A 21,151-nucleotide genomic window follows, 5' to 3' on the forward strand; every position below is an offset into this window, starting at 1 on the left:
GAACGTCCTCTAAAAATTTTGTAAGCTAATTTTTAATTTAATCACTTTGTTTTGTTTTTATTTGCTGAGAGGAGCAAAAACCCCAATAAGTTGATTATGCTCCTTCATCAAAGCTTTAGAGGATCTCTATTCTAACATTAGAATATGTTACCAAACAAGTGTTTTGGAAAAGCTATATAGAAGAAAAATAATATATGAAATGTAGTAAGTGTACTTGCTATCTGAATTTATCCTATTGTGAATTCTTTTGTCAAAATGAAAATCCTTTTCATAGACAGGAATTGCTACCTGGCTTATTATTTGTATAATTACAGGTCTTCATATATTACAATTACTTAAATAGTGGCTATACCTGAATACAGACAAGAACTTTTTATCCTTCTTTTCCCTAAGCTTTTCTGAAATCACACTGAAAATACCACTATTCCTTGCTATTTAAAGAATTTAATATATGCCAACTCAGTTCAGTCCATCATGAGATAAATGTTTGACTTAATGACCTACTTGAGGGACTAACTAATCTGGTTGTATTTTTAATTTAGTTTTTATATAGCAGGGACTTTAATTGCTTCTACAGCTAATATAACTCCAGTGAGTGCATATTTCTATTCATTTTCTTATAGTCACATTAAGTTTCTAATCTAAATGCATTAACGACTTTATATTCTAATTTAAAATGCAGAAATAATCATACACTTGTATTCCTTTTCCCAACACTTTGGTCTTTTTCCTGACATGTTACTTTTTAAAAAAATTATATTACTAGCCATGCATAGAGGCACATAGTCAATAGTTATTTTTTTTCAAAGTATCTTAATTTTTACATAAGTATGCTTTTTTGAAGATGATGTGATTTATTTTTTTTCTTTGCAGTATAATTGGATCTCCCCCATTACTGCCAGTGGTAATTTTCTTATTGTGCTAGTATTGTTTGCCTAAAATTATACTGATTTCAGACACTTCTGTGTCTTCTATCAAAAGATATATGCCTATTGATTAGTTGTAGAATAGCTCTATTTGAATAGCCCAACTGTTTATTACAGTACAAGTGCTCAGTGAATATAGATTTACATGGGCAACTAAGAACAATGTTTATTAAACTTATAATAGTAAGCATTATTATTTGCTAAACTGGGATTTTGTTGGCTGAGTAGCCAAAAAAATATTTGCAGATTCCAAAATATTTGTACTAAGACACAGTGAGTATATTATACTGACAGATTGAGTATAAAATTCATTGCAATCATTGCCAATCACTACAAAGAAGAAATTTCCTTTACATTTTCCTAATGTAATATAAGCATTCATATTACCACTAAGGGGAGTCCTTCAACAACACTAATATTTCCTTTTTGTTTACTTTTTCCCCTTGTGATTAAGGCTTAAGACTGATTCTATACATATAATTCACTCTATTTCAAAATAACAATGAAAATAATTTATGTTAGTCTTCTAATGATACTGTGATAACATTAAGATTGTGATAATTACGGTAAAATATGGAAGCATCAATATTGTTTCATTTTATGTATATATAATGGATATATATACAAAGTATTTGAAAAGTAGGAAAATTAGAACTTTCATGGTTCAGAAATTCTTGGCAGTAACAGCAAAATTAAAAGCACACCCACATACGTCCATGGGTTGAATAGTGGCCTCTGAAAGATGCCTTCAAATCCTAATCCCCACGTGTAAATGTGATTTTATTTAGAAGTAGGATTGTTGCAGATGTAAAAAGTTATGGATCTCAGTATGAGATCATCCTAGATTTAGAGAAATCTCTAAATCTGGTGATGAGTGTCCTTATAGGGGAAAAGTAGTCAGAGAGAGACACGGGGAGTAAGTCATGTAAAGACAGAGGAGCACCAAGCATTGCTGGAGCCACCAGAAGCTGGAGAGAGGCATGAGTATATTTTCCCTTAGAGTCTTCAGGATAAACCCACCATGGGTTTGAACTTCTGCTCTCAGACCAGCGAGAGAATAAATTTCTGTGATTCCAAGCCACCAAGTTTATGGTAATTTATTTGGCAGCTCTAGAAAACTAATGCACACACCTTCAGTCTCTGCCTTATATTCAAGCCTTGATGTATAATCAGTAGTTTTGATTTTTTTCCTTTGTTTGATGGAATATCAGGGAGGTATTGCAAATTAAATTTTTCACTTTAACAAGCTTCATCCTTATTTTTACTTAAGATTTTCATTAAGAAAAGGAGGAATAAAAATACTGAGGATGCAGTTTCTTCTTGTTGCTCACAAAATTAAGATAAAATTATAATCATCAGCCATTATAATATTATTTTTAACTGTACAGGGAAAAAATCATGGGAGTGATCCATTCAATGAAGTAGAATAATATATGGAAATTTCCCTAAAATTCATAGCAAAAAAAAAAAAACCCACCCATACTCATTTTTCAGGATCTCTTTACTTCTAAGTATTAGAGCTTCTTTATTTTTTTCTTTCTAATGACTTGAGATTCCACTTATAATTATGAAATCAAATAGAAAAAAATAGTGACTTATATTTAATTTTCATATATAAATAAACCTTATTTTATCCTATTTAATAGGATATTATATTTAATTTTCATATATAAATAAACCTTATTTCATCCTGAGATATACAGAGCAGGCATTCAACATGTACTGTTTACTCATTCTCTTCAGACATATGTAATACCATAACCAATTACATGTATATATGCATGTATACACCTTAAATATTTCAATTTTTCACAAAATAATAAACCATGTCAACTCTTTTAAAATGTATTTCTCAGGTATATCATCTCACAATGCAAAATGTCCCTTTTTGCCTAATTTGTAACTTTTTCATTCAATTATGCCATCCCCCTTTTTGCCAGAAGCTAGGTTATTTTGTTTTGTTTTCAATAATTTTCTGTTACTTCATAAAATAGGACTAGATTCTTAACTATTTAAGTGAGTATCCTTTGTCAAATTTAATTAATTATATCAGTATTCCTTAAAATACACATTTATATGAGATTCATAATGCATTTCACTGCTTTTCACATAAAAAGAAAACAGGAAGCTCAAAATACATTTCAGCAAAATCATAGAGCATCTCGGCTTGGATGTGAATAAGAAAATTTCTCTTTTTAAAAAGTACAGCATTTTTTAATATAATGAATCAATTAAATACAACTGTCAATTAAAGGCCTAGAGAATTGTATTTTGAGCAATATAAATAAACACACAAGTAGCAAAATTTGTTTTGGCCAAAATAAAATCCATTTTTGGTTGGGAAACTTTGAATTGAGAAAAATGCATTATTATTCTTCTACTCAAGACAGCTTTATGGTTATGCCAAAAAACTCAACAAAATGGCAATAATCAATTCTTCCCAGTCTGAGGAATCAGCCTTGTTAATCTCAGTGTCCTTGACAGTGCATTAGAGATTAAGGTAAACCACATTTGCACTGATTCCTCACATTTTTGGAAGTAGTACATTGATGGATAAGATAAATCTGTGTAATTTTTCAACATTTGTGCGAATAATACAAAAGATGATGACAATTGCTATAAATCACTCCTGAGCCACAAATGTTATCTGTCGAGATGTAGCCTAATGTAATCCAGTGGGGCTTTCATAGACACTCAGCCCTGGGTCATGATTTGAATGAGGACAGTGCTTGTGTATCTCCTATGGTAACTAATGTTTCATTCTTATAATTTATCTTTCATCTTAACAAGTTAAGCTAAAGTGCTAATTCCCAATTATTGTGATTCAGACAACACCATTACTTTTTGTTTCTATAGTTAGTTAGGCTTTATATGATAGCAGGTACTTAGATTTACAGTGCCCTGACCAGAGCTGAGTGAAGAAGCAGTTTAAATATTCATAGTCAGGATGGAGCAGATGAGTTGAAACGCCAAGGATAAGAGGCAGGCGATTATCAGGATACAATTTCTCATCTTTAACAAACACTGGAGTCTATAAATAGGGCAATTTGTCAGCCATTTCACAACTTCTACTACAATTGTATACCTCTTAAGTATTAAATTATGTTATGCTCTTAGAGCTATTTATATTGGCAGCCTGCTGTTCAGTGTTTTAGACTGAGTCATCATAGATATCTTAATTTTTCTACTTATAAAGCATCTTTTAACTCTTATAGGTATAATTGATGCTGGATATATTGCAAGAAAATCATAAGGGTTCTTAAATACCCAGCATTTAGGCTTTTCAGTAGGATGTGTTTAACATTGGACCAAAAAAAAAAATACTAGACGAGTCACGAATTTTCCTCTAATTATTTGCTTTTTTTTCTTTACCTTTTTGTAGGTCTTTGTCATTCTTGCCTTTGTTATTCACACTGAATTTTTTGGCCTCCGTGCATTTCTCACTTGTGTTGTTTCTGTCTTTTTACTTTTCCTTTGATGTCTCCTTTTTGACCTTTTCTTTTTAATGTTATCTGGGCCACTCAGTTTCTTATGTTTTTGTGCTTTGGCAATTATATTTTATAAAGTGATCTTATAGCCCAGATACTTAACCTTCATCATCCCTCTTTCTGACTATCCAACTTTATTTCTGCAGAATTAATAACAATTTTATATATGGAACTTAAACCTTTAAAAAGTAATTTCATATATGTTACTTAAACTTAGATGAAGTGAGTATCCCTTTAAAAGTACATTTACTTTAATTTTAAAAGCCACTCGAAAGGAGTGCAGTTACTTTAAAGAGTAATCTTTTGATAGATTCAGGCTGTTAAGAGTTAAGATCCCTTGTCCCCCACCAGCAAGTCTCTTTCTTTTCATATAGAAAGAGCTGCATATGCCTCTTTGCAAACATGCAAAATTAAAATATTAAGAAGTATTGAATATCATTTTAGAACATATTCAGATAATTTTAAATACATTTATTCTGTTCTTCACCAGGTTTCTCCAGTGCTATTCTTTTGAATTTCACAGGGCTGTTGCAGACTGTTTTTGAACTGCCTTTTCCTTTGTTTCGGGATTTTCCTATTTCTTTTGGTTATACTTAAGGTTCAGTGGGAATGCAAATGCTGTTCGGGCACAAGTGAGGGAGCTCCCTAGAAACAGAACCACCCTAGCTTCAGCATGAAAGGTGCCTAGCAAACAGCATTGCTTCCTAGTGATCTTTCCACCCATCACTGGCTATGCGTTTCACTTGGGATTCTGTCCCCTCTTTGCTAGGGAGCATTGTAGAGATTTCTAGAAACCGTATTCCTCCTGGTTGCCAGAGTTTTTATGAGTTTAGTGGTACTATATTTGATTGACAAGTATACTAGTAAAGTTAGGTGGGATTATAAAAGTGTATTTTATTATAATGCTTTAAACGAGACTTATTATCAATCATGTTTTTCAATAAATTACTCATTCACTTTCAGTGAGATTCTTATTTTTACTATTGCTTTTTAAAAATTCCATTACTCATTTGGGAAAGATGGTTGTTACTCCATTTCGATAATAATAGCAATAAAAATAATGAGGAGGAGGAGTGTCATTATCAAATATTGAGAACAATTTGCTATTTTCCCAGCACTGGGCAGTGCACATTGTGGAGATAAAGCCCCTGCCAAACCCTTTATATACACCAGGCCCTGTGCTAAGCACTGGACAACATCTCATTTAATCACTGTAACATCCCTGTAAGGAATTATTATCCCCATTTTCCAGAAGGGGAAACTGACACATACGTACAAAAAGCTGCTCATTCCTTCTAAACAGCATTAGGTTTTATTCATGGTGGCTTCATTAGCAGCAGACAAGAGGCTAAAGAATGAGAATAGAAAGAAATGAGAATAGAGGACACTATGAACAAGGTCAAACTTTGTGAATGCAGGTTATTTTTCAGTTGGCTATTTCAAAGTCATGAATTTCCTGTCCCCAAAGAGGTAAGGGTATAAGCATTTGTAAGGCAGAACAAGATTTGGAATATTTTCAAGGAAGCCTCCACAAAGGTTTTAATTTTCAGTTAGAGTAGGTAAACAATCTTTCAAATGAATTAATTAATTATAAATTAATTAAGTGTTAGGCCTCACTCTAAATCAATGGCATGTATACTACCACTGAAAGAATGAGGTGCTCTTAGAGAGGCTAGTGGTTTGAGAAATGTTTTTCATTGTCTTGGAAAATAATGAAATCCACATTTCAGTGTTAATACAATCACTAATGAAAGAATCTTGTACTCACAGAGCAAGAAGGGACTTTAGAACTCATGTGTTTAGCCCTGTCCAATTAGGGTAAAAAATGAAGCCCAAAGAAATGACCTTGACTTACCTGGATCTAGAGGCAGTTACTGGTCAAATTAGGTCTGCCGAAAACTTGCTTAGAAATAGACTTATGTCATAATTAAGTATCGAAATTTGTATTTTAAATATTTTTTTCTTTGGCAAGTATAATTTTCTTCTGTAAGGTATTTTAAACTTATGTCTACATATTATTCAATAGCATTTTTATATATTGAATGTGTTTTCTTCTAACAGTAACAGAATTTATTTTTACAAATGTAATTATACATTTACTTATTTCCAAACTAATTATAAAAGTTATTAAATGATTTCCAAAATATATGAGTTTAAAAAAAGAGTATTTACCTGTAATGACCAAACCCTGAGGCAGATGTTAAGATACTCACCTGTCCTTTCCGTCTATTTTTACTAAGAACATACACGTTATTTTTTTTTTGTAAACTTATGCAATGGTATTATACATATTATTAATTAATATATGCATTCTACTTTATCTTTAGTATATTTTATTATATGACTAAATATTAATCTATATCATTGTCAGTTGCTATTTGTATGTTAACTTAAACCAGTGCCTTATTGTTGATATTTTAGTTGAGTTCAGATTTTCTATCACAAAGCAATGAAAACATTCACAGCAAAATCTTTGGAGATTGTCTTAATTATTTATCTTATTAATTCATTTCACTGTTTTTCATTTAATAACTAAAATACCAATTCACTATGATTTAGTTTCATTCCACTGTTTTCATGAATGAATGACATATTTTTCATTCCACTGTTTTTATGAATGAACAACATATTTTTCTCCCAAATTCGTATGTTAAAATCCTAACCCCCAATATGATAGTATTAGGAAGTAGGGTCTTTGGGAGCTAAATCACAGTTTGTGATGCTGAAGCCCTCACAGTGGAATTAAAGACCTCATGAAAGAAACCCCAGATTGTTTTTTAGCCCTGTTTCTGCCACGTGAGAATGCAAGAAGTCAGCAGTCTACAACCTGGCAGGAGGCCCTCTCAAGAACCTGACCATGCTGTTATCCTAGTCTCAGACTTTTAGCCTCCAGTGCTGTGAGAAATAAATTTCTGTTGTTTATAAGCCTCCCAGTATATGGTACTCTGTTATAGCTGTTCAGACTAAGGCAGCCATCATTATTGTTTAACTCAGTAAAACATTTTTCCTGAAAGATGCATGTCTTTATTTTTCCACCTACTTAATTTTTTAACTTTTACTTCCAAAGCATTTGCTTTAAGTAAGATAACAAAATTAAATATATCACTAAAATATGAAAAGAAATTATTTCACAATGATACACTGAACTTCTATGCTTTCAAAAGTGTTATCGTACAAATGAACTCTGTCACAATCCTATTTAAAATGAGAATGGAATAAACTATCAAACAAGTTACTCTAATTAGGTAATAATTTCTGTAATGTCAGTATCCTAAAAAAGATAAAGGTATTTTATTTTGGCCAAGCATTACCCTGGGATTCATCTTGTATGAAGGTAGCTAGGAGAGGCTAACTCATTGTTCATGTTTATCATATATACCGTACCTAGCGAAAAACAAACACAGTTTTCCTTCCCAGATAATAAAATTCTATTAAAGAATTTAATTCTCAGGCAGCATTTAAAGAGAAATGACTGTGGAAATATTCATGTTCTTATAAACAATTTCCTTGTTCACTAGGAGGGGCCTTCTCCTTGTAATCCTAATATCAAGAGTCTCACAGGACTCATTTGTACTGTTCATAACTGTGGGTTCTGTGGGGTGTTTTTAGCTCATGCTTTACAAACAAATGAGCATTTTCATTTGTTTCTAATGACTTTGGTTTATACAAAGAGATCTTAAACTGTCCCCAGAGCAATCATTTTGCTGAAATGTTATTAGAACATTTTTACAAATTTAGCAACAAAAGGGGGTTTCATTAACAATGGAAGTCATTGGGAACTGAACGCCCTTGGCGTATCCGGTGCTTACCAATCTTGTTTCATTTATAGGCATGAGTAAAAATGATCCTGTGAACTTTACATTGATTGTTCATCTGCTGCATGGATAAAAAACATGAGGAATTGATGGGGTGAGAAGAGATGCTATTTGTTCTCTTCTAAGGAGTCATTTAAACCTATGCAATTGTACTTCTTAGCAACTGCTAATAGGGCCATTTCTTCCCTGATATTTTGAGGATTTGTAGCTGAGACTGAGGACTATTTTTCAGTGGACCATCAACATGCTTTAAATTATATATGTATATACATGTGTGTTTCATTTTCATAATAATGAAATTTCATCAAATTTGATATCTCTGCTATGTGATGGACAGCCATTGAGAAGACTGAAACTTGACCGGCAGTTTTTTGTAAAGCACATTCAAAGTATGCAGTCTTTCTCTTGATTTGAGGCTACAGATACAAATATAGAACCTGCCTTTGTTCTAGGCAGCTTTGCCTTCGGAGACCTTCTTTGCCCCGTATTTGTGTTAGATTCCTTCAGGGTGGTCTATCTGTTATTTTATCCATTTGTGTTAGATTCCTTCAGGGTGGTCTGTCTATCATTTTATCCAACATTTTATTGCTGAGTGTCCTTTCGGAATCTCTTCTTCTTGCTCTGCGTATGACCAGCTTGCCATACAGTAGCTCCTTAAATATACTGCTACTTTATGTCCTTTTAACTCACCCAGAGGCTGTGTTTTAACAAGTGTCACTTCAATGCTGGTGAACAGAATGAATACTTATTGTCAGAAATCCAGTCTTTCCAACATCAAACATTTATCAAAGATGACTGATTAAACTGTGGATTTTTTAAAAAAGTAATTAAAAAAAAGTTACAGGTAACATTTGTGTACAGTTCAACTTTCAGAAGATTATATGCTGGATGCCTTGGTACTACTCTGTAGCTCACTGGTTAGGCCCAGATCGTGGCAATGATACCCTCTTGAAGGGTATGCAATTTTTGGTGTGATGTCAGCAAGATGGTAGAGCAGGAAGCACTGGATTCTTTTTCCTTTGACAAACACAATGATTCAGCAACAATTTATGGGCAAATTCCCTTTGTGAGAAATCCAGAAACTAATTGAAATGTTCCTGTATCATTAGTGAGTGTAAAACCACTCATCAAAGCTAGTATAGAGATTCAGGACACACACTTATCAGAATCTCTACTCCCTAGCACATAGTCAAATGATCAGAAAGAGAATTCCTCCTCCCAGCTTCTCCCAGGGGAGAAATGAGGTAGGTTCATGCATCGAGTATCTTACCATTTTCAAGGGTATCCCCAGAAGACTGGCTTCTGTCTTGCCTGCCTTGGAACTCTAAAACGTCTAGCACAATCTAGCCGTATGAGGGAGAATGGAGATGGTGGCTTGAGCTAGAGATGCCATATTTTTTTCCCCTTGGTCAGCACAGAGTGATGGGAAAAAAAAAAAATCCCAATTCTTGACAGCCTCTTAGGGAGAAATTTGATCATGCTTCCAGTGCTTCAACATTTCTGCTGCTGCCCAAAGAATGAGCATTTGCTTTACTAGTCTTGGAGCTCTGACAGATCTGCCATAGTCTAGCTAGCTGGAGGAGGACAGAGATAGGTGTTTGGACTAGTAAATGTCATAGATCTTTTCTACTGCTCAGCACAGAGCAAATAGAGGGAAAATCCCAGCTCTTGGTTTCCCCATGGGGAGGGAAAGAGTTGATCTGTGCATCCACTGCTCAGACTTCTCTGGGGCACCCCAAAGAATTAACATCCTACTTCTCAGTCTTGGCATTCTGATGGGCCTGGTGCAGGCTAGCCACCGAGGGGAGAACAGAAGCAGTGGCTTGGACTGTTAAGACAATGCAGCTTCTCCCCAGCTGAGCACAGAGCAAGCAGACAAAACCCAGCTGCCTCCTTCTCCCTGGGAATAAAGACAGTTAGTAGAGGTTCCCAGAATCTCTAGCCAGGCTACTGGGTGAGTATCTTCTTCTGTACAAGGCCAGTTTGTGAATTTGGAGAAGTAATTAATGTGTAGACATGAACTGATAGAAAAAAATAAAAATCTAGGAAAGATGTCCCAAACAAAGGAACAAGATAAATCTTCAAAAGTTGACCATGATGAAACATATGATTTACCTGACAGATAATTCAAAATAACTATCATAAAGAAGATCACTGAAGTCAAGAGTACAGTGCATTAAAAAATAATAATTTAAACAAGGAGATATAAAACATTTAAAAGTACTAAACAGGTGGTGAAGCTGAAGAACACAATAACCTAACTGAAAAATTTACTATTAATAGAAGGGTTAAACAGCAGATCAGATTCATGAAGATGGTTTAATCAGCAACCTTAAAGACAAGTATTTAAAAATTTACTTAGAAGAGCAAAAATGTAAAATAATGAAAAAAAGTGAAGAAAGCTTAAGGGACTTCTGGGATACCAGCAAGTGGACCAATATATACATCATGGAAGTCCAAGAAGCAGAAAATAAAGAGAAAGGACTAGACAGCTCTTTCAAAGATATAATGGCTGAAAACTTCCCAAATCTAGAGGAGGAAATGGACATTCAGGAGCAAAAAGCCCAAGCACCCCAAATAAAGTGACCTTAAGGAAATGTACATCAAGACACATTATAATCAAATTGGCAAAAGTAAAAAAGAGAATTTTGAAAGCAGCAAAAGGAAAGTGACTGGGCACCTGCTAAGGAACACTTACAGAAATATCAAAAGATTTTTCAGCAGAAATCTTGCAAGCTAGAAGGAAGTGGGATGATAGATTCAAAATGCTGAAAGGAAAAAGAAAATTGTCAACGAAGAAAACTATACAAGCAATAATGTCATTTACGAATAAAAGAAAAATAATGACTTACTCAGACAAACAAAAGCTAAGTGAGGTCATCACCAGCAGACTTGCCTTGAAAGAAGTGCTAAAGGAAATTCTTCAAGTTGAAATAAAAGGATGCTAAACAGCAACAAAATAGCATAAGGAAGTATGAAAGTCATTGGTAAAAATCAACATATAGATAAATAGAAATACTTTATTACTGTAATGTTGGTGGGTAAATAATTTTTAATTCTAGTATAAAATTTAAATGACAAAAGTATTAAAATGAGTATGACTAAAATAAATTAAAAGGTACACCATATGAATAGATACAAATTGTGAAAACAATAATGGTGTGAGGACAGGAGTTAAATTGTGGAGTTTTTGTGTGCATTTAAGCTTAAGTTGTTATCAGCTTAAAATAGACTGTTATAAGATATGTATACATCAAGGTAAGAACACTAATAAAGCCTTAGAAGTTACACAAAAGAGAGGGAAAAACAAATCACAGCATTTCAATGTAAAAATTCAAAATAAGGAAGATGGCAAGAGAGAAAAAGACAAGAAAAAAAGAGACCAATAGAAAACGATTGTTAAAATGGCAAAAATAAATTCCTCCCTATCAATATTACCTTAGATATAAATGGATTAAACTTCCCAGTAAAAAAAGTTGCTGAATGGATTAACAAAGCAAGACCTAAATGTATAGTGTCTATAAGAGTCTCACTTTAGCTTTAAGGACACATATAGGCTGAGAGTGAAGGGATGGAAAAAGGTACTCTGTGCAAATGGAAAACCAGAAGAAAGCAGGTGTAGCTATGTTTATATCAGACAAAACAGACTTCACAAAACATCACAAAAACAAAGAAGGGCACTATATTACAATAAAAGTGTCAAACCACTGGAAAGATATAACAAATTATAAACATATATACATTCAACATTAGAGCACCTAAATATATAAAGCCAATATTGACAGAACTGAAGGGAGAAATAAAAAACATTAAAAATAGCAGTATTCAACTTTTAATAATAAATAAAATATCCAGACAGACGATCAATAAGGAAAGAGAGGGCTTACAACACTATAAACCAAATTGACTTAACAGACATACACGGAATATCCTACCGTCTGACAACAGAATATACATTCTTCTGAAGCACACATAGAACTTTCTCCAAGTTGGATTACATGTTAGGTCATAAAACAAGTCTTAACAAATTTAAGATTGAAATTATACCACATACTTTTACTAAGCAAAATGAAGTGAAACTAGAAATCAATAGCAAAAAGAAAATGGAAAAATTTACAAGTATGTGGATTAAGCAAGATACTCTTGAACAACAATTGAGTCAAGAAGAAATCCAAAAGGAAAGTAAAAACTACATCAAGACAAACAAAAATGAATGCACATCATACTGAAACTTATGGGATACAGTAAAAGCAGTACTAAGAGGGAAGTTTATTGCGATAAATACCTATATTTATAATGACCCAAAACTACCTTTACACCTCAAGGCGATAGAAGAAGAACAAACTATCCACATAGTTAGCAAAAGGGAGGAAATAATAAAGATAAGAATGAAAAAAATAGAAAACAGAAAAACAATAGAATAAATCAGACAAGATAAAATTGATAAATCTTAAACTAGATTAGTTAATAAAAAACAGAGAAGACTCAAATAAAAAGAGAAATGAAGGAGTAGATATTACAACTGATGCCACAGACATAAAAAGGATCAAAAGAAACTACTGTGAACAATTACATGCCAACAAGTGAAATAACAGAAAAATGGACACGCTCCTACAAAATGTAGCCTGTCAAGACTAACCAATGAAGAACTGGCAAGTCTGTGCAGATCTATAACTGGGATGGAGATTGAATTAGTAATCAAAAACCTCTCCACAAAGAAAAACCTAGGACTAGATGACTTCACTGAAAGGTGAATTCTACCAAACATTTAAAGAATCCTGCAATCCTTCTGAAACTTTCAAAAAAATTGATGAGGAACACTTCCAAACTTATGTTACCAGCATCACCCTGCTAGTAAAGCCAGGCGAAGACATCACAAGAAATGAAAACTACAGGTAAACACCCCTATGCAGAAATCCTCTACAGAATACTAGCAGCCTGAAACCAATATTACATTAAGGGATAATACACCATGACCAGCTGGTATTTATGTCTGAGATGCAAAGATGCTTCCACATACAAAAATCAATTAATGTTATATACCACCTTATTAGAATAAACGATAAAAATCACATGATCATCTCAATAAATACAAAGCACTGACAAAATTTAACATCCTTTCATGAAAAAAATTCTCAACAAATAAGGAATAAAAGGGAAGTGCCTCAACATAATTAAGGCCATATATGAAAAGCCTGCAGTTAACATTATACTCAATGGTGAAAAATTGAAAGCTTTTCCTCTACAACCAAAAACAAAATCAGAATACCTCCTTTAACTACTTTATTAAACATAGTACTGGAAACCTTAGCCAGAGAAAATAGGGATGAAAAAGAAATAAACGGCATCCTGATTGAAAAGAGAGAAGTAAAATTGTCCCTGTTTGTACATGACATGATCTCATATGTTGAAGTCCCTAAAGTCTCCACCAAAAACCATTAGAACTAATAAACAAATTCAGTATATTTTCAGGATATAAAATCAACACACAAAAATCAGTAGTGTTGCTGTACAATAACAATAAACTATCTGAAAAGTAACTCAGGAAAGCAATCTCACTTACAACAGCACCAAAAAGAATAAAATAGGCTGGGCATGGTGGCTCATGCCTGTAGTCTCAACACTTTGGAAGGCCAAGGTGGGAGGATCACTTGAGGCCAGGAGTTTGAGACCAACCTGGGAAACATAGAGAGACCCCATCTCTATGAAAAAAATATATAAAAATAAACTTTCAAAAGAATAAAATACTTAGAAATAAGCTGAACTAAGGAAGTGAAAGATGTGTGTATTAAAATCCATGAAACATTGATGAAAGAAAATAAGACACAAATGGAAAGCCATCTGATGTTCATGGATTGGAAGAATTAATATTTTAAAATTGCAATACTATCCAAAGCAATCTATAGATTCAATGCAATTTCTATCAAAATTCCAATAACACTAAAAAAAAAAACAATTCTACAATTCATACGGAACCACAAAAGAGTACTTTAATAGCCAAACCTATCTTGAGAAAGGAGAACAATGCTAGAGGAATCACACTTGCTAATTTTAAAATATATTACAAAGCTACAGTGGTCAAAATAATATGGTACTATAATAAAGACAGACATATACACCAATTAAACAGAATATAAAGCCAAAAATAAATTCACAAATATATGCCCAACTGTTCGTTGACAATGGGAACAAATGCACAATGGGAAGACAGTCTTTTCAACAAATTGTGCTGAGAAAACTGGATGTCCACATGCAAAAGAAACAATGAAATTGTATATTTGTTGTATACCAGACACAAAAATCAATTCAAAATGGATTAAAGACTTAAATGGGGCCCCAAACTGTAAAATTCTTAAAGAAATCATAGGGAAAACTTCATGACATTGGTCTTGGCAGTGATTTCGTGGATATGACATCAAAAGCATAGGCAACATAAATTGTGGGATTGCATCAAACTAAAAACCTTCTGCACAGCAAAGAGAACAATCAACAAAAGTAAAAAGGCAACCCACAGAATGGGAGAAAATATTTGCAAACCATATATCTGAAAAAAGGTTTATCTCCAAAATATAGACGACACTCCTTCAACTCAATAGCAAAACAATATTACTCCAATTACAAAAAGGGGTAAGGACTCGAAAAGACTTTTCTCCCCAGATGACATAGGTGTGGCCAACAGGTATAAGAAAAAAAGTCACTAATCACCAGGAAAATGCAAATGAAAATCACAATGAAATATCACCTCACACTCAGGATAGCTATTATCAAAAAACAAAACACAGCAAATGTTGTCAAGGTTGTGGAGAAATCAATACCCTTCCATACTGCTGATGCAAATGCAAAATAGTGCAGCTGCTACGGTAAACAGTATGGAATGTTCTCAAAAAACTAAAAATAGAACTACAATATAATCCAGCATCCCATTAAGAATTGAAATCAAGATATCAAAAACATTAGCATTCCCAAGTTCGTTGCAGCACTAGTCACATTAGCCATGATGTGGAAACAACCTAAATGTTCATCAACAGATGGATGGATAAAAGAAATGTAGTGTACACACAATGAAATACTGTTCAGCCTTTACAAAGCAGGACATTTTTCAATACTGACAATATTGATGAACCTGGAGGACTTTATGCTCAGTGAAAGAGCTGGTATGAGATATGATTCCACTTATATGAGCTATTTTAAAAAGTGAAGCTTATGAAATTAAAGAGTGGAATGATGGTTGCCAGGGGCTGGGTACTTTTACTGGTAACTGTCGTATATGGCACCAGTATAGTATGTGGCACTCAAGTGCTTTCCAGGCAACATAGTTTAGTGTATTCTGTTACATTTTTTTTCTATATTTCTACATGCCTTTTCTTCTTGAACAATGATATTGGAGATTGGTTCTATAGGCGCTACAAAAAACCTGACTTAAGGGGCTCTATCCCTATATTCTCTCTAGTATATTAATTGCTTAATAAATACATCTTAGAAAGTAAACTGTTACTATAATATCATGCTTAATATTAAGGAAATGTACATTGATTGATGGGTTAGTGATTTCAGTAGATATTTTATTATTTTTTTCTTGCAAGTTTTTATTCACTCTTTTGACAAAAGTAGGGCAATAATGCAGTGTTGTGCTCTGTAGCCTATAACATACGGAGGAAAAGACCCTATCTTTTATTATAGCTGTTGATTTAAGTTATTAAAGATGGAGGCATCTCTGTAATCTTAACCAGAACTGAGCACATCCTTCAAAATGTGGTGGGAATGCCTTCCTTAGTGATTTCAGGGATGTGATGCCCTGTGTCAAGCTGGTCATAAACACAGCAGAGAGAACATGTCACCAATAATTGAGAAGGCTTTTGTTGCTACTTTCCACAGGGCTTCCAGTGCTGAGATGGAAAACAAGAGAAAGATGTGAAGCTCTTTAATGGTTTGTTCTATGTTTGTGTTCCTTTTGTTTCATTAGAAACAAATCAAACAAAATGCTTTCTAATGCCACAAAGAAAAAGGGCTTCAGTTAACAAAATTAAAGTAACTTTTCTCCAAATATTTTATTTGTTGAAAAAGATAGAATAAGTTTAGCCTTTTCTGGGAACATTAATTTTGTATGATACTTTCTTAGAATTCTACACACTTGGTATAGTGCCACATATTCTGATTGTAGCCTATCTTAGCTGCTTAAGAAAATGAGATTTAGATCATCTTTCTGGTAGTTATTCACACAATTCTTCCTGTTTTCCAAATACTCCTTTAATCATAGCAGTATTTTAATCATCATGGTCCTAAATCTTTAGAAGGCATTGTTTGCTTTTGCTATCCAGAGAAAGCAGTATATAACTGCCACATTCAAATTATTAATGAGAAATTTGATAATAGATTAGTGAATGTTGAAAAAAGCAAAATTAAATTTTGAAACTTTAAAAAAAGTATTGGAGCATTTTTCAGAGAAGCATATTAAAAAGTCAGTAAATGTAGGGTACATACCAAAACTTAAAGAAATAATATTTCATAAGAAAAATCATTAAGGCAAAGTAGGGATGAAAATTTACAACTTCTTTTTTTTTTTAAATTATTGTACTTTAAGTTTTAGGGTACATGTGCACAATGTGCAGGTTTGTTACATATGTATCCATGTTGCTTATTGGTGTGCTGCACCCATTAACTCGTCATTTAGCATTAGGTGTATCTCCTAATGCTGTCCCTCCCCCCACTCCCCCACCCCACAACAGTCTCCAGAGTGTGATGTTCCCCTTCCTGTGTCCATGTGTTCTCATTGTTCAGTTCCCACCTATGAGTGAGAACATGCAGTGTTTGGTTTTTTGACCTTGTGATAGTTTACTGAGAATGATGATTTCCATTTTCATCCATGTCCCTACAAAGGACATGAACTCATCCTTTTTTATGGCTGCATAGTATTCCATGGTGTATATGTGCCACATTTTCTTAATCCAGTCTATTGTTGTTGGACATTTGGGTTGGTTCCAAGTCTTTGCTATTGTGAATAGTGCCGCAATAAACATACGTGTGCATGTGTCTTTATAGCAGCATGATTTATAGTCCTTTGGGTATATACCCAGTAATGGGATGGCTGGGTCAAATGGTATTTCTAGTTGTAGATCCCTGAGGAATCGCCACACTGACTTCCACAATGGTTGAACTAGTTTACAGTCCCACCAACAGTGTAAAAGTGTTCCTATTAATCCACATCCTCTCCAGCACCTGTTGTTTCCTGACTTTTTAATGATGGCCATTCTAACTGGTGTGAGATGGTATCTTATTGTGGTTTTGATTTGCATTTCTCTGATGGCCAGTGATGATGAGCATTTTTTCATGTGTTTTTTGGCTGCATAAATGTCTTCTTTTGAGAAGTGTCTGTTCATGTCCTTCGCCCACTTTTTGATGGGGTTGTTTTTTTCTTGTAAATTTGTTTGAGTTCATTGTAGATTCTGGATATTAGCCCTTTGTCAGATGAGTAGGTTACAAAAATTTTCTCCCATTTTGTAGGTTGCCTGTTCACTCTGATGGTAGTTTCTTTTGCTGTGTGGAAGCTCTTTAGTTTAATTAGATCCCATTCGTCAATTTTGGCTTTTGTTGCCATTGCTTTTGGTGTTTTAGACATGAAGTCCTTGCCCATGCCTATGTCCTGAATAGTAATGCCTAGGTTTTCTTCTAGAGTTTTTATGGTTTTAGGTCTAACATGTAAGTCTTTAATCCATCTGGAATTAATTTTTGTATAAGGTATAAGGAAGGGATCCAGTTTCAGCTTTCTACATATGGCTAGCCAGTTTTCCTAGCACCATTTATTAAATATGGAATCCTTTCCCCATTGCTTGTTTTTATCAGTTTGTCAAAGATCAGATAGTTGTAGATTTATAGCACTAAATGCCCACAAGAGAAAGCAGGAAAGATCCAAAATTGACACCTTCACATCACAATTAAAAGAATTAGAAAAGCAAGAGCAAACACATTCAAAAGCTAGCAGAAGGCAAGAAATAACTAAAGTCAGAGCAGAACTGAACGAAATAGAGACACAAAAAACCCTTCAAAAAATTAATGAATCCAGGAGCTGGTTTTTTGAAAAGATCAACAAAATTGATAGACCGCCAGCAAGACTAATAAAGAATAAAAGAGAGAAGAATCAAATAGATGCAATAAAAAATGATAAAGGGGATATCACCACTGATCCCACAGAAATACAAACTACCGTCAGAGAATACTACAAACACCTCTATGCAAATAAACTAGAAAATATAGAAGAAATGGATAAATTCCTCGACACATACACCCTCCCAAGACTAAACCAGGAAGAAGTTGGATCTCTGAATAGACCAATAACAGGCTCTGAAATTGTGGCAATAATCAATAGCTTACCAAGCAAAAAGAGTCCAGGACCTGATGGATTCACAGCCAAATTCTACCAGCGGTACAAGGAGGAACTGCCACCATTCCTTCTGAAACTATTCCAATCAATAGAAAAAGAGGGAATCCTCCCTAACTCATTTTATGAAGCCAGCATCATCCTGATACCAAAGCTGGGCAGAGACACAACCAAAAAAGAGAATTTTAGACCAATATCCTTGATGAACATTGATGCAAAAATCCTCAATAAAATACTGGCAAACTGAATCCAGCAGCACATCAAAAAGCTTATCCACCATGATCAAGTGGACTTCATCCCTAGGATGCAAGGCTGGTTCAACATATGCAAATCAATAAATGTAATCCAGCATATAAACAGAACCAAAGACAAAAACCACATGATTATCTCAATAGATGCAGAAAAGGCCTTTGACAAAATTCAACAACCCTTCATGCTAAAAACTCTCAATAAATTAGGTATCGATGGGACGTATCTCAAAATCATAAGAGCTATCTATGACAAACCCACAGCTGATATCATACTGAATGGGCAAAAACTGGAAGCATTCGCTTTGAAAGCTGGCACAAGACAGGGATGCCCTCTCTCACCACTCCTATTCAACATAGTGTTGGAAGTTCTGGCCAGGGCAATTAGGCAGGAGAAGGAAATAAAGGGTATTCAGTTAGGAAAAGAGGAAGTCAAATTGTCCCTGTTTGCAGATGACATGATTGTATATCTAGAAAACCCCATTGTCTCAGCCCAAAATCTCCTTAAGCTGATAAACAACTTCAGCAAAGTCTCAGGATACAAAATCAATGTACAAAAATCACAAGCATTCTTACACACCAATAACAGACAGAGAGCCAAATCATGAGTGAACTCCCATTCACAATTGCTTCAAAGAGAATAAAATACCTAGGAATCCAACTTACAAGGGACATGAAGGACCTCTTCAAGGAGAACTACAAACCACTGCTCAATGAAATAAAAGAGGATACAAACAAATGGAAGAACATTCCATGCTCATGGGTTGGAAGAATCAATATCGTAAAAATGGCCATACTGCCTGAGGTAATTTATAGATTCAATGCCATCCCCATCAAGCTACCAATGACTTTCTTCACAGAATTGGAAAAAAAGTACTTTAAAGTTCATATGGAACCAAAATAGCCCGCATCGCCAAGTCAATCCTAAGCCAAAAGAACAAAGCTGGAGGCATCATGCTACCTGACTTCCAACTATACTACAAGGCTACAGTAACCAAAACAGCATGGTACTGGTACCAAAACAGAGATATAGATCAATGGAACAGAACAGAGCTCTCAGAAAATTTACAACTTCTGAATAGCCAAGTCTAATTAATTTTACTGTTTCCCACTATAATATTGCATTTTGGATCAAAGTCAAATTTTAGTATATTTTAGGTTATTTTATAAACATAGGAAAAAATAACTTTCTACTTATGTTTTGGTATCTGTTTATTACCTATATTTATAATCCTGTAGGTCTCCAAAATTTGGAGAGTTGCTTGAGAAAATTACTTATAGAGAAAGTTATCTAAGAATTTAAGATAAAATGTTTCTGTTCTATCGAAATTAATTAGTCTCCTCAACTGGTACTTTCTTGACATTCTTGGGTCTACCAATTATAAGAGCAAAATCTTTGTGTAATAAACATATTAAAGTTGTTGAAAAGATTAAGTGCCTTATTTTCATGGGTTTGTGAAGCCTTTATGTTACTATTTTTGTTTAAGTATAGTAAAGAGTGGAAATAATAATTACGTTCAAAACTACCTTTGAATAGAAGACATTATTTTATTCATCCAGTGAGAAATATTTTTAAAATATTATTATGATGTAGTATTCTGTTTCAGGTAAAATCTAATCAGCAAAATAATCTTTTAAAAAACTGACTGTAGTAAATAAAGCAAAACCTGTCTTTATTTTCAATACTGTTAAGCTTTTAATTAATAGAAAACCACCATGGGTTGCTTCTCTAGAATACCACTAAATGTTAGAGACATCGTATATTGTACAGGAGTGTCACTCCTGGATGAGGATGTCTGGGAATTCATATGGATGAAATTCCATTCCACCACAGCAGTTTCTGAGAAGAAAATATTATTGGAAGCCTTAACTTGCAGTGATGACCGGAATTTATTAAATAGGTAGGTCAACTGATTTTCTAAATTTGTTTCTGTAATGAAAGTATTCTCTGTTAATCAAATTGCTCTGAAGTTGCTTTTATTTACTTGAATATATGTTAGTTATTTTAAAATATATCTTCCTAAAGGTGAGGAAAACTGCCATGTTAATGACTAATGCCACTTGATTTCAGAGGTTATATCTTTTTATGACTATTTATTTTATATAATTTATATATGTTTAAGAAAATATTTCATTATAAAATGAAGTGTTTAGTATAAAGAATTTTAAAGGAGAATTTGCATCATCAAACCAGAATTGTGATTTATCCTTCCACAAGATTTTTTTAGAGTTTAATGTTTTTAATTAAAATACTATGAGTTTGATCCTCTCTTTTATAAACACGAATGTGTTCTATTGC

The 21,151-nt window shown here is 33.7% G+C and overlaps 1 protein-coding gene and 1 long non-coding RNA gene across 3 annotated transcripts in view; one reads left to right on the top strand and one right to left on the bottom strand.

The window, feature by feature from the left end:
* The window catches only part of TRHDE (thyrotropin releasing hormone degrading enzyme), a 400,153-nt gene that overhangs the window by 365,764 nt on the left and 13,238 nt on the right, over positions 1-21,151 (top strand). Inside the window, exon 16 of the mRNA XM_055240001.2 lies at positions 20,586-20,753. Coding sequence (XP_055095976.1) covers positions 20,586-20,753 — 168 coding nt within the window. The remainder of the gene's footprint in view (positions 1-20,585; positions 20,754-21,151) is intronic.
* The window catches only part of LOC129461125 (uncharacterized), a 73,041-nt gene that overhangs the window by 12,701 nt on the left and 39,189 nt on the right, over positions 1-21,151 (bottom strand). The window contains exon 3 of one of the 2 annotated variants that reach the window (XR_010115101.1): positions 5,691-5,762. This is a non-coding gene — a long non-coding RNA (uncharacterized lncRNA). Of the gene's footprint in view, positions 1-4,974; positions 5,763-21,151 lie in introns of those variants that run through there. The other variant, XR_008650387.2, reaches the window with a different exon arrangement.

Source organism: Symphalangus syndactylus, chromosome 13 (assembly GCF_028878055.3).
Source record: "Symphalangus syndactylus isolate Jambi chromosome 13, NHGRI_mSymSyn1-v2.1_pri, whole genome shotgun sequence".
NCBI classification, from domain to species: Eukaryota; Metazoa; Chordata; class Mammalia; order Primates; family Hylobatidae; genus Symphalangus; species Symphalangus syndactylus.